Below are 12,080 nucleotides of genomic sequence, written 5' to 3'. Positions count from 1 at the left end.
GTATTTGCATTTTAAGGGAAACGAAAGACCAACTTTTTTTTATTTTAACTTATGCTGAATTTCAACGTAAATTATAAAAACAAACTATTAGGTTTTAATTAAAAAGAATACATTTAAAAATGAAGTGTTTTTGAAGACACTCTATATAGATATATTTTATCTATGGTAAAATTATATAACATATTACAGTTGTATTTCGCGCTTTGTCTGTGGTCGTGTCATGATGTCGAATAGCCTATAACCTTCCTCTAGACATGAGCTATCAAATGCGAAAAGAATTTTTAAAATCTGACTGGTACTTAAAAATAATTAGCGAACTGAGATGGACTAACTAAACTAAGCGCTTAATAATTATACCTAATCTTTTTACTTTATTTCTTATACCTGTTTACCTAGATAGTAATAATAAAAAAGTAATTTATCTACCAATCACTTTTGGCGCGAAACTACAATCTCTCTAGACACTTGCACAAACGATGTTGTCTAACAAATTAGTGCCAAAGATTACTTTGATTGCAAATAAATTGCAAGACACAAAAAGATAAAATCATTGCTACAGATTTGTTTCTATTTCGTTTGGTTTCCCAGTTTTTATATACTAAATCAATAATGATTGATTCACACTGACAGGAACTCGAGGGAAATATCTAATAAAGAAGTTTACCTCCAATTTTTACAGATAAGGGCGCCACTGTGTTATAACGTCAATAAACATTAACTCTATATTTCAATCTATAGTCATAGAGAACTAATATATTTTATTTTTTCCGCTGTTATGAATTTTTTAATGTCACTCTTTGATAATAGACTTCTCAGTGGCGCCATCTTCGCATAGCTTTACGTTTGTATCCTTGTTTAAATTGTTAAAAAGCATATGTAGAACGTAGTGTACCTATTAAATATTATTAAGTGACAAATATACTTCGACGCTTTTGAGGCTCAAAGACACAAAATACATCTAGGTGCTAACGAATTTCAAGGGTAATAAACGTCGCGAATAGGCATTGTTTAAAAAAAAAAACTCTAATTTTAATAGAACTCAATTTTTAATCCCAGTATTTGACAATGATATTGTAAAACAAATATTATAGATATATTCTGATGTGAATATTTTTATATTTACAGAACTTATAAATTATACACAACCGGTGTACGTGTGGAGAGATGATCCAAATTCCCGGCAGAATACCATCAAGGAGATAATCGAGAGGGCTACCTCTAAAGAAGACTGGCCTCAGGTTTGTACTTATTGGGATTTTTTTAAATTAATTTAGGTTAACAATAGTAGCATTTAAAATTTTTATTAAATACAGGCAGGCATAATACCTTAGTCCTTTTTTTTAAGTAGGTGATAATGAAATGGTAACCCTGCCTGTGCTATCGGTATACGTTGGCGGGGCACCAGTGAGGGATGATAGGTGATGATGAAAGCTAGTCAGTTAGCCCATCGTGACGAATTTCACTAGAATTAACCACGATGGTTTCCAGAGGGAACCACGTCGAGGTCGACCTGATAGGATGTATTGCTAGCAATAGGTCAGTTAGACCTCATTACTAACAATCCCTTTCTCCCTCCACCTTAACCCTTAGGAATGACAACGCATGAAGGGTATCATGGGTAGCAATGTATACTCTGTTATATTCATGGTACTGTTCATGTCTATAGGCGACAGTTACTACTTCCCAACAAGTGGGCCATCAGCTTGTTTGCCATTCTAAGTTGCATAAAAAGGTATAAGTACTTTTATTTCTAAAGTCTACTGCTGTCACTGTGAAATATTCAAGATTTTTTTATTCAAATTTCATTCGCGCTCTAGAAGTAGAGAGCCATTAATTAAGTGGATGGCGGTGAGTTAATTAAAAACAACACAAATACAACAGTTTGACTCAGTATAATGACGAGCTATGAGAATTATCGATGATTCCAGGCTTACAAGCGGTAGTGGTAACCCTGAAATCTTAGAAGAGATTTTACCTAACTCTGCGTGTTCTACCGCTTGTACGACTGTGCTCAGAGGAATTGTTCAATATGATGCCATAGACAGGGAGTTCACCCTCACACCTTAAAGCCTGGATGGTCGTGTACAACGTGGTTTCAGAAATGTTTTCTCCCACGAACACGTTATGGAATGAACTCCCTGTTTCTAACAGGCTACAATATTAGGTTCTTCAAAAAGGGGTAAAGAAGTTCTGGGTTAGCAACACGTATGTAATGCCTCTGGTATTGCAGGCGTTCATAGGCTACGGTAACTGCTTACAATCCGGTGGCCCGTATACTTGTTTGCCACCTCAGTGGTATAAAAAATAAATAACGGATTAATAATAATTCGACCTTGTAAAGAGGTCCGATAGTGTTGAATCACGTCGTATTTTGATGTTCGATTAACTGGTATGATATCTGTTGGATCGCCGTTTGAGTCATTCGAGTGAGACAAAAAAGTCCGCGGCGTGGGCAGGCGGTTTTTGTCAATCACTTTTGTAACAGATGTGCATAACACAGTGTACAGGGGGAAAGGATTGTTAGTAATGCGGGCTACTAACAATATACCGTATCAGATTGATCTTCTTGTGGTCCCCCCTGGAAATGACCATGCAGAACTCCAAATGTATTCATATTCGATGGGCTAACTGACCTGCCTTTTCATTCTCACCTATCATCCATCATTCGTGCTCCGCCAGCGTATACCGTTAGCGCAGGTGGGGCTACCATTTTATTATTATTCATTAAAAAACAGCGTACACGCCTCACAACGGATTTTTTTGCTCTGTACTACGTATATTAAACTTTGAGTTTAAGCAACTAACAACCAGCTTAGGCTTCGCATCGTTTTTTTTTAAATAAAATACTAATGAAGTAGTTTTCAATAGGTTATACTTTTTTTTTTAGTTTAATATATTACAAACAAGAAATTATGTTTAATTTTTATTCGATGTCTGTATGCATATGTAAGTAATTTATTACTGGTTTAATTAATTTCCCGTTACATATGTAACAAATGTGTAGACAAAAAATCAAATCTTTCTTTACGCGAATCGATCTATAGATGTATATCATCACGATTTCAGCCTTTAACTGTCCACTGTTGAACTTAAGCCTTCCCCTTAGGGAGTTTTGCAAGTAGTTGCCACGCTTGATGATAATGGAATGGCAACCCCGGTTGCGCTGACGGTAAACGCTGGTTGGGCACCAGTGAGGGATCATAGGCGTGAATGAAAAGACAGGTCAGGACAGCCCATCGTGACTAATACATTTTTTTTATACAACTTAGAATGGCAAACAAGCTGACGGCCCACCTGATGGAAAGTGGTAACCGTCGCCTATAGACATGAGCAGTACCATGGACATAACAGAGTATACTGTTTCGCCCATGATACCCCCTGCGTTGCCATTTCTGAAGACTCAGGTGTTATTCCTCTGTACCCTGTAAATTCATGCCATATCCTACTCTTCAAACCGAAACACAGCCATGCAAACACAACTGCTTTACGGTTGTAAACTGAATGCAACAGAGGTATCCAATCAAATGACTTTTGTACAAAGTCTTCCTCTGATTTAGCGTATGGTAATAATGAAGAGTAAACGGTAATGAATTATGAGGATTACAGTATATATTTAAATGCAGATGGCCAACAGTAATAGCCGGTTAGCGTCTTGTCATTGCATTCAAGGTGAATAACGCATGGCATAACGACTACATATACAAAATATTTGATTTGTTTTTAATATTTTCCTATTTGACCCTAAAAAGCACATATTTTCTTTATAAAGAAGAACTTTGACCTTTAACATTGATAGTTGGTACTCACATTTAAAAAAAGTTATTTTATTTTTCATGTTAATTAAACTTTTTCTTTTAGCTGTCTAGTAACTAACGTTGAACTTTATGCGTCTATGACTGCTTTTACATGTTCGACGCAGGAACTGGCTGCCGTTCTTCTTTTAAATTGTATATTCCTTTTTCAAAATTTACGAGTTAAACTCCCGCCAAGTATGCATATACTTAAAAAGCTATAGCCAAAGAAAAAAGAAATAATAAATATATTAGGCAAATGTAATGTTATCAAAATGTCACGCAAACTCTGGAGAATGAACCTTTTATATTTAAACTAACTTTAAAAATAAAGAGCTTCTCAATTCGGTTGTATTTTTTTTTATGTTTGTTACTTCATAACTCCTTTCATTCTAAACTAATTTGGAAATTTTATTTTTTTATCTGACAGGATATACTTATAGATGGGTCCCATAGACATTTTATTAAAATCTTTAGTTTTAAAATCAACATAAGTGGTTATGTCACAAATGATCAGAGGGAGACTTTGTACAAAAGTCGATTGCTTGGGTATCTCTGTCCCATTCGTGTTTCAACCGTAAAACAGTTGCGTTTGCATGGCTGTGTTTCGGTTTGAAGGGTGGGATATGGCGTGAATTTACTGGGTACAGAGGAATAACACCTGATTCCTCAGGAATGGCAACGCATGGGTGGTATCATGGGCGAAACAGTATACTCTGTTATGTCTATGGCACTGCTCATGTCTATAGGCGACGGTTACCACTTTCTGTAGGTGAGCCGTCAGCTTGTTTGCCATTCTAAGTTGTATAAAAAAAATTAAATTTAGTTTTTTTTTTTTATGGGACACAATATCTATTTATTTGTTATAGATTTTAATTAAGCTCAGCATCTATGCGCACTTGGAAAATCAATCATTAACAGTAACAGTCATCGCCTGGCCAACAAATGCTTAGGTACCTACTACCGTTATTTTTTTAATCATCGTGCACAAAAACAGTAACAGCTGTGATGATTTTGATGATTTGTGACTAGCACGTAGAATAATAACGGTATGTTTTGGTCTATGAAGCAGTTAGATTAATGACTTACAATTGATACTGAATCTGATATTTGAATTCATCTTTGTATCTTCTATGTAAATTAAAACGTAAATTGGACTTTATTTTGTTTATATTTACCGAGTAAATTAGCTTGACAGTTTCCCAATTCGCTTATTTAGCATTTATAATACCTATATAAAAACATAATAATATTTATTTATGGAACTTTACCTGAACAATTTGTTTTTTTTTTATACAACTTAGAATGGCAAACAAGCTGACGGCCCACCTGATGGAAAGTGGTAACCGTCGCTCCTGTTTCGCCTATTATATTCCCCACGCGTTGCCATTCCTGAGGACTCAGGTGTTATTCCTCTGTACCCTGTAAATTCACGCCATATCCTACCCTTCAAACCGAAACACAGCCATGCAAACACAACTGCTTCACGGTTGAAACACGAATGTGACAGAGGTACCCAAGCAATCGACTTTTCCTCTCCCTCTGGTAACATATTCGTTATTAGCCCAATATATAGATATTGTAACTGAATCCCCCCCCCCCCCCAGGAGTAAGATGTTATGTCTCTGTATACAGTAAATTAACTGCTATATCCTACCCTTCAAACCGAAATACAGTCATGAAAACACAACTACTTCACGCTTGAAACATGAATGGTACTTAATCAAACGACTTTTGCACAAAGTCTTCCTCTGGTAGACAATTCTGTACCACTTCCCCTACTTCTCATTTTCAGGTGCTTATATTCCCCGAGGGTACGTGCACAAATCGCTCCTGCCTGATCACGTTCAAGCCTGGAGGGTTCTACCCTGGAGTGCCGGTTCAGCCTGTCATCATTAGGTATCCCAACGCGATGGACACCGTTACCTGGACCTGGGAGGGACCTGGCGCGTGAGTATCATCATCATCATCATACCAGCTGTTAATTGCCACTGCTGATCTTCCTCTAGAAGGAGGCTTATGTTCAGCAGTGGACAGAGAACGGTTGATATAAAAGTAAAACCATATATAAATAAAATAAAACGTTAAATGTATTTCTAACCTCAAAACTCAAAGACAGATAGACCATTTCGACCAATAAAGACTCAAATTGTTTAGATTATAAAAAAGGATAGGAAACTTTGATAGCGGCTTTTTAACTATATTTATTTATTTAAATAACTTTATTGATCAAAAGAAAATATGGTACAGAAGTCGGACTTAATGCTAGTAGCATTCAGTACCAGTCAACCTTTAGGATGAACAGTGAATTTCGAACGCTCTATTTCAATATTGGGATAGCTAAAGAAAAATAACATATATATATAGATTAGAAACAATAGCAAAATCAAATGCAGTAATTTCGTAGGTCCATCTTTCCAAGTTCAAGAAGTTTTAATAAATTAATTTGAGGAGTATTTGATTGTTTACTAAACGCGATTTATTTCATTAAGCTGGCATTTTTGGTTTCCAAGATTTATAGGTTTCTTTTAGTGACCCGCATTCATTGCTCACGAGTTTATATATATTTGGTTGCTACTTTTCATCAGGTGGGCCGTTAGCTTGTTTGCCATACCGAGTTGTGTAAAAATATGATATTTCTATATTGCAGGTTGAAGCTTCTGTGGTTGACGCTCACTCAAGTGCACAGCTCGTGCGAGATAGAATTTCTGCCCGTTTACTACCCTAATGAGATGGAGAAGAGAGACCCTAAACTGTACGCGAGGAACGTGAGAGATGTCATGGCTAAGTAAGTATTATTTACGTATATCTCCTTTACAAAGGCATAATGTATCAGGGTAGAGTACATCTCCTTTTTTATACCACAAAGGTGGCAAACAATCATACAGTATATGTGACTATCTTTTACTCGCGACTTCGTTCGCGTGACCGGAATATATTCATTGATCGGGATAGTCTATATCCTTCTTTATCCCATATATCGTCACAGTCGTAGAATACTGACGGATCTTTATATGTAATCTTTGTCAGATCCGTCAGTATTCTACGACTATGACGATATGTTACGTGTATACCAAATTTTATAGTGATTTCTTTCTATACCACGAAGGTGGCAAACAATTATACAGCCTAGTTATTAGGATAGTAAGTAATGAGACTAAATGGACTTAAAATCAATTTAGTGGTCGTGGGATAGACAGGAGCATCCCTCTTAAAAGAATAGCAAAAGCCTTTGGTAATGTTTGAACTTTGGTTGTCAACCCGCCTATCAAGCTTCCCAACTATTGGCAAAACCTCTCTTATGGGGAAGCCCTATGTTCAATAGTGGACAGTGGACGGCTGAAATGAAGATGATGAAGTAAGAAAACATGTAGAAATAAGTTAATAATAATAGAAGTTTTATTAAAAATAACTTTAAATGTTTACAATTTTAGAGGTCTGGATAATAACTGTATCGCGAACGATTATGTTGGCGAGCAGCTAATCTAGGCTGTTTTCCTTGCACGAAGAGAATTTCCTCCATTTTTGAAACCCTTATGGGTTGTTTATTATGAATACAGATAGATCAGGACCGAAGCCAGATCTATGTTTAAGGTAGGGCAAAAGAACTTTTTGGTTGGGCAGAAGTCATAATTTAGTGAATTCGAAAAAGTGAGTTTTCTTGGGGCCTTTCATTTAAAGGTAGGGCATTGCCCGTTAATACCCCCCTCCACCCCTAGCTGTGGCAATAAGATAGATACTCGTCATTGTTTCGTCCAAAATATTAAAATATTAAACTTATTATAGATACAAATAATTATAAGAAATATATACTTATTACCTACTAATTATGTATGTAATATATTCGTATTACAGAGCACTCGGCGTCCCAGTATTGGACTACACATACGACGACTGCCGCCTCATTGCGCGAGCCAAGCACCTCGGGATTCCCGGTGCACCCGCTGCCAGGGAAGTCAGCGAGCTCCGCGCACAATTGGGGTGAGACTGAAAAGAAACATTTTAAAACGTGTTTTAAATTTATGAATATTTATTTATTCATAGGAAAACCAGGGCTACACTAAATAAAAAAAAGATACAGTTTAAGATCACAAAATAAGCCACTAATAGGTTTTCACAAGTAGCAACAATATAGATACAAGGCGTTGTACACAAAGCAACGAAAATAGGAGTTAACAATAATAAATGAACAAACAAAAGGAAGGAAAACAAAAAAAAGAAAGATGAATAAAATACAAAGTAAAAATTAATTGCAAGTATTTGATTAAAATATGGCCTTCTTATCCATACAATAGTTATTCAAACTGACTATGAATAAAAAAATTGCCTACTCAGTTGGTCTCTCAATGATATTATATTTTTCGAAAATAGATCTATATTAAGACTTTCAGAAATAGTATTAAAGTTGTTGCTAGCTCACCAAAGGAACGAAATGAAATATAAAAAAAATAATATTTATTTACACTTATCGCAAAATGTGCGTGAACAAAATGACACTCGGAAATTGACGGCTAATATGGAAGGTTGTGGAGCTTCTGGTAGTAATAGTGGTGGTCAATCTTCGAGTGTTGGTAGTCACATACATACTAATGGTAGCGGAATTAAACAAAATAATTCTGAAGAACTAGTACTCAGTACTTGTTTGATCTTTGACAGCAGATCCGCGTCCGTTAAAGGACGGAAGATTAGCACGTTTCTTTTGTGACACGCCATGTTCAGCAGACAATTCGCTTTGCAAGGTTTATGCCTGAATACGTCTAAATTATGTCGTTTGCTTAGATTATATAGATACAGTGTCTCTATACAAATGCTTCGTAAAAACCGGGTCATATTTTTCATACACTTTTGCGTGAAAAATAGTTATGAGTGTTTCCTTTATAACTTCTATATTTATTTTGTTTTATATTTTTTGCATGTTTTTAATGCGTAAACACTCATTTTATTTATTAAATAATAAGTCAAGATACATTGTTTGCGTAGAATACTGATAAAAAAATGAGTCAGCTAATTTGACAATTAGTTGACAAAAAGTTGACCCATTTTAAGGACTTGATGCTGTATTTATACCTACTCCAGCCATAAGTTCTGTTACAAATAAAAATGCATTTTTTTTTGAAGTAATGTAATATTACTAAAAATTATACCTACATATTTATTAAAGTCTTAGAAAAAAATAAAAAAATATTCTATTCTAAATCACCTTTGGCTTTTATACAGGCTTTTAATCTGTTTGGCCACGAATCTATGGATTTCCGCACTGTTTCCAAGGGAAATTTCGCCACTGCTTGCTCCAAAGGTTTTCTAAGAGACTCAATGTCATCGTGTCGTTTAGAACAGGCCATGTCCTCTAAAACTGACCATAATTTGCAATCCAAGGGGTTCGACGAATTCTGACTTTAACAGCATTAACAGTCTTTATAGTTCTAACAATACGCGGCCGTCTCAATCTTTTCTGGTTTTCGACATAGGAAGTCTTGTATCTGTTGATAGTACGTTATACGACGATACGGCTGATACCAAGCTTTAAAAGTGTCTGGAGTATAACCAATGGCTCCATACCCACTTTGTGCAAGGCGATCAATGCGATTGAATAAGATTTTATTTTCTTTAACACACCATTACATATTGTAATTTGATAATAAATACGAAAAAATATATAAAAAGGCGCGAAATTGAAAGAAGTTTTTAAAATAATAAACGTATTCCAAATTTAAAATAATTAAAAACTTGAAAAAAAAGAAAAATTTTTATGTAACAGTATTTATGGCCAGGGCCTCTAGACAAGTGGCAAGCGAATTCGTCGATGGAATCGACATCGCTAGCGTGTCCGTGAGATAGAATGAGATAGCAACGCCGGATGACTCATTCCAACTCACGGACTCGTTAGCGAAGTCGATTCCATCGACGAATTCGCTTGCCATTTGTCTAGAGGCTCAGACTAGTTATAATGTAAGGTCGTTGTCGTTGTGCAGGTTGTCGCAGTCGCAGCCCGAGCTGCAGGCGCGGTGCGGCGGGCTGGCGGGCGAGTGGGTGGCGCGCGAGCAGTTCGTGCAGCGGCTCGCCGCGCCCGCCGCTGCGCACGCGCACGCTCACCGCCTCTTCGACATATTCCAGCAGGTGAACTCACATAGATTTTTTATACAACGCAGGGGGCAAACGAACATGCGGCTCACCTGATGGTAAGTGACTACCGCCGCCCATGATCACTCACCACACCAACGGCATTGCAGGTGTGCTGCCGGCCTTTTAAAAAGGAATATGCTTTATTCTTGAAAGTTATGATATCGTATCAGTTCGGAAATATATTCTTTATTGCACTTGAACAATACATGTAGCGATTAGTTTAACAACTTGTTAGCAAGGGAGGGCTTATCTCTGAAAGAGATCCCTTCCAGCCAACCCAGTGTGGTTAGGGAGAAAATAATTTGGGTAATCCAGTGCAGAAAAGGTACCATAACACAAATTATGAATAAATAAATAAATAAAAATAAATACGTAAATAGATAAATATATATACATACGTATAAGTGCATAGAAATATCATATTGGTTAAAAGGTGTGATTCTGGAAGTTGATTCCAAAGAGTGGTAGTGCGTGGAAGAAAGTGCCTTAAAAAACACACGTTGGACGATCGACACTTTTTAATGATAACCACTTTCAATTGCCACCTCTAATTTTTGTCGCACTAAGTGGTTGTACTTATACACCCATCTCCCTAGTTCGAACCCTGCCTGGTAAAATTATATTAATAAAACTTTGTGCCCTGCAGCGAGGCAGCGGGCTGGTGCGCTGGTCGGACTACTTGCTGTGTGCTGCGTTCCTCTCGCTGCAACACGCGCCCCTACACCACCTCGTCTGCATAGCTTTCAAGGTAAATTTTTTCATTACCATTATATCTCTGTCACTGTCCACTGCTGGTCATAGGCCTCCCACATAGACTGCCATAAGGAACAGCCACTTGCATCCACTGATTCTCTGCAATGCATTGAAGGTTATCACTCTAACTAGGGGGGGGGGGAGGGGGGTCGTCCTAGACTATATTTGCCCGTACAGGGTCGTCATTCAAGAACTTTTCTCCCCCATCGGTTGTCGGTTCTTCGGACATTATGACCAGCCCATTGCCACTTCAGCTTGCTTATCCTTAGGGCTACGTCGGTTACTTTGGTTCTTTTGCGGATATCCTCGTTACGGTTTCTATCATGCAAAGAAACTTCTAGTATAGCGCTCTCCATAACACACTAAGTAATTTGAAGGAGTAATAATAATTTATTGAGCAAACACAAAAGAGGATTCATACAAACTAACTTCATGTATGACAAAAGTACATTATTAATGGACGATAATGGAATTGTAATCCAGGTGGAGTTACAATTCGAGACTTATAGACGTGAGTTAATTCAGTAAAGAAATTGGCAGGATAGGGAATAGAACTCGGGATCTTGTTTACGACAAAGCACTGTGCTACAGAAGGCGTCAAAAACACAACGTCATGATCTGCGACTTTGTTCGCATGATCAGTAGGTATATAATTATTGACCAAGATAAAAAGTATCTTATATCAAGGATATAAGAAACATTTTATCTCGGCCAATATATATACTATTTGGGAAAGGGAAGGTCCGTTCTAAATACTTATGTATACAAAATTTCATAAGGGTTGGTTCAGCCTTAAAAATGTCAAGGAGTAACCAAGAATAAACTGGTTTTCTCATTTGTGAGAGGTTAGTTACGCCCTCTAGTGGCAAGAGTTTCTAGGCCATCTTCGTTGAGCAGCAAGATTTCTGTTCAGTCAATTCATCATTGTGACCACCCATAATTTCAGCTGTACGACAGCAGCGGTATAGGGCGAGTGAGCCAGGCTAACTTCGAGGAGCTGGCGACCAAGTGCCTGGGCATGTGTCAGGAGGACGCGCACCACGTGTTCCGGCAGGCCGACTTCGACGAGAAGGGATACATTACATATGGTGAGCTCTCGCTGTAGTATTTCTGTCTAGCTATAATACATGACTTAGGTCGTTTACATTTTTAATGGGTTATAATGGTATGGTAAACCTGGCCATTGACGGGACACCAGTGATTGAGGATAGGTGAGTCCGGTCAGTTGACCTATCTTGATGAAATCAGCAAGAATTAACAGCAATGGTTACTAGGGAGATCGCACAGAGGTCGACCTGATAGAACATATTGCTAGCAATAAGGCCGTTGCTGTGTGTGCCCCGGTATAGAATGGGCCACCCCTCCTTTTCCTGTGGATGTCGTAAGAGGAAAGGGAGGGCGAGCGATGGGCAG

General features: G+C 37.4%; 1 protein-coding gene across 2 annotated transcripts in view; it reads left to right on the top strand.

Annotated features, from left to right (window-relative positions):
• The window catches only part of LOC113521483 (lysophosphatidylcholine acyltransferase), a 62,577-nt gene that overhangs the window by 46,813 nt on the left and 3,684 nt on the right, over nt 1-12,080 (top strand). For both annotated transcript variants that reach the window (XM_052902979.1, XM_052902978.1), the window contains exons 4-10: nt 1,126-1,238; nt 5,587-5,741; nt 6,442-6,579; nt 7,647-7,772; nt 9,764-9,908; nt 10,561-10,662; nt 11,614-11,755. In XM_052902979.1, coding sequence (XP_052758939.1) covers nt 1,126-1,238; nt 5,587-5,741; nt 6,442-6,579; nt 7,647-7,772; nt 9,764-9,908; nt 10,561-10,662; nt 11,614-11,755 — 921 coding nt within the window. The remainder of the gene's footprint in view (nt 1-1,125; nt 1,239-5,586; nt 5,742-6,441; nt 6,580-7,646; nt 7,773-9,763; nt 9,909-10,560; nt 10,663-11,613; nt 11,756-12,080) is intronic.

The sequence above is a fragment of the Galleria mellonella genome, unplaced genomic scaffold (assembly GCF_026898425.1).
Source record: "Galleria mellonella isolate WM207_F2 unplaced genomic scaffold, CSIRO_AGI_GalMel_v1 utg99, whole genome shotgun sequence".
In the NCBI taxonomy this organism is placed as follows: Eukaryota; Metazoa; Arthropoda; class Insecta; order Lepidoptera; family Pyralidae; genus Galleria; species Galleria mellonella.
The sequence above is the reverse complement of the archived record's forward strand: the minus strand, read 5'-3'. Positions and strand labels throughout refer to the sequence as shown.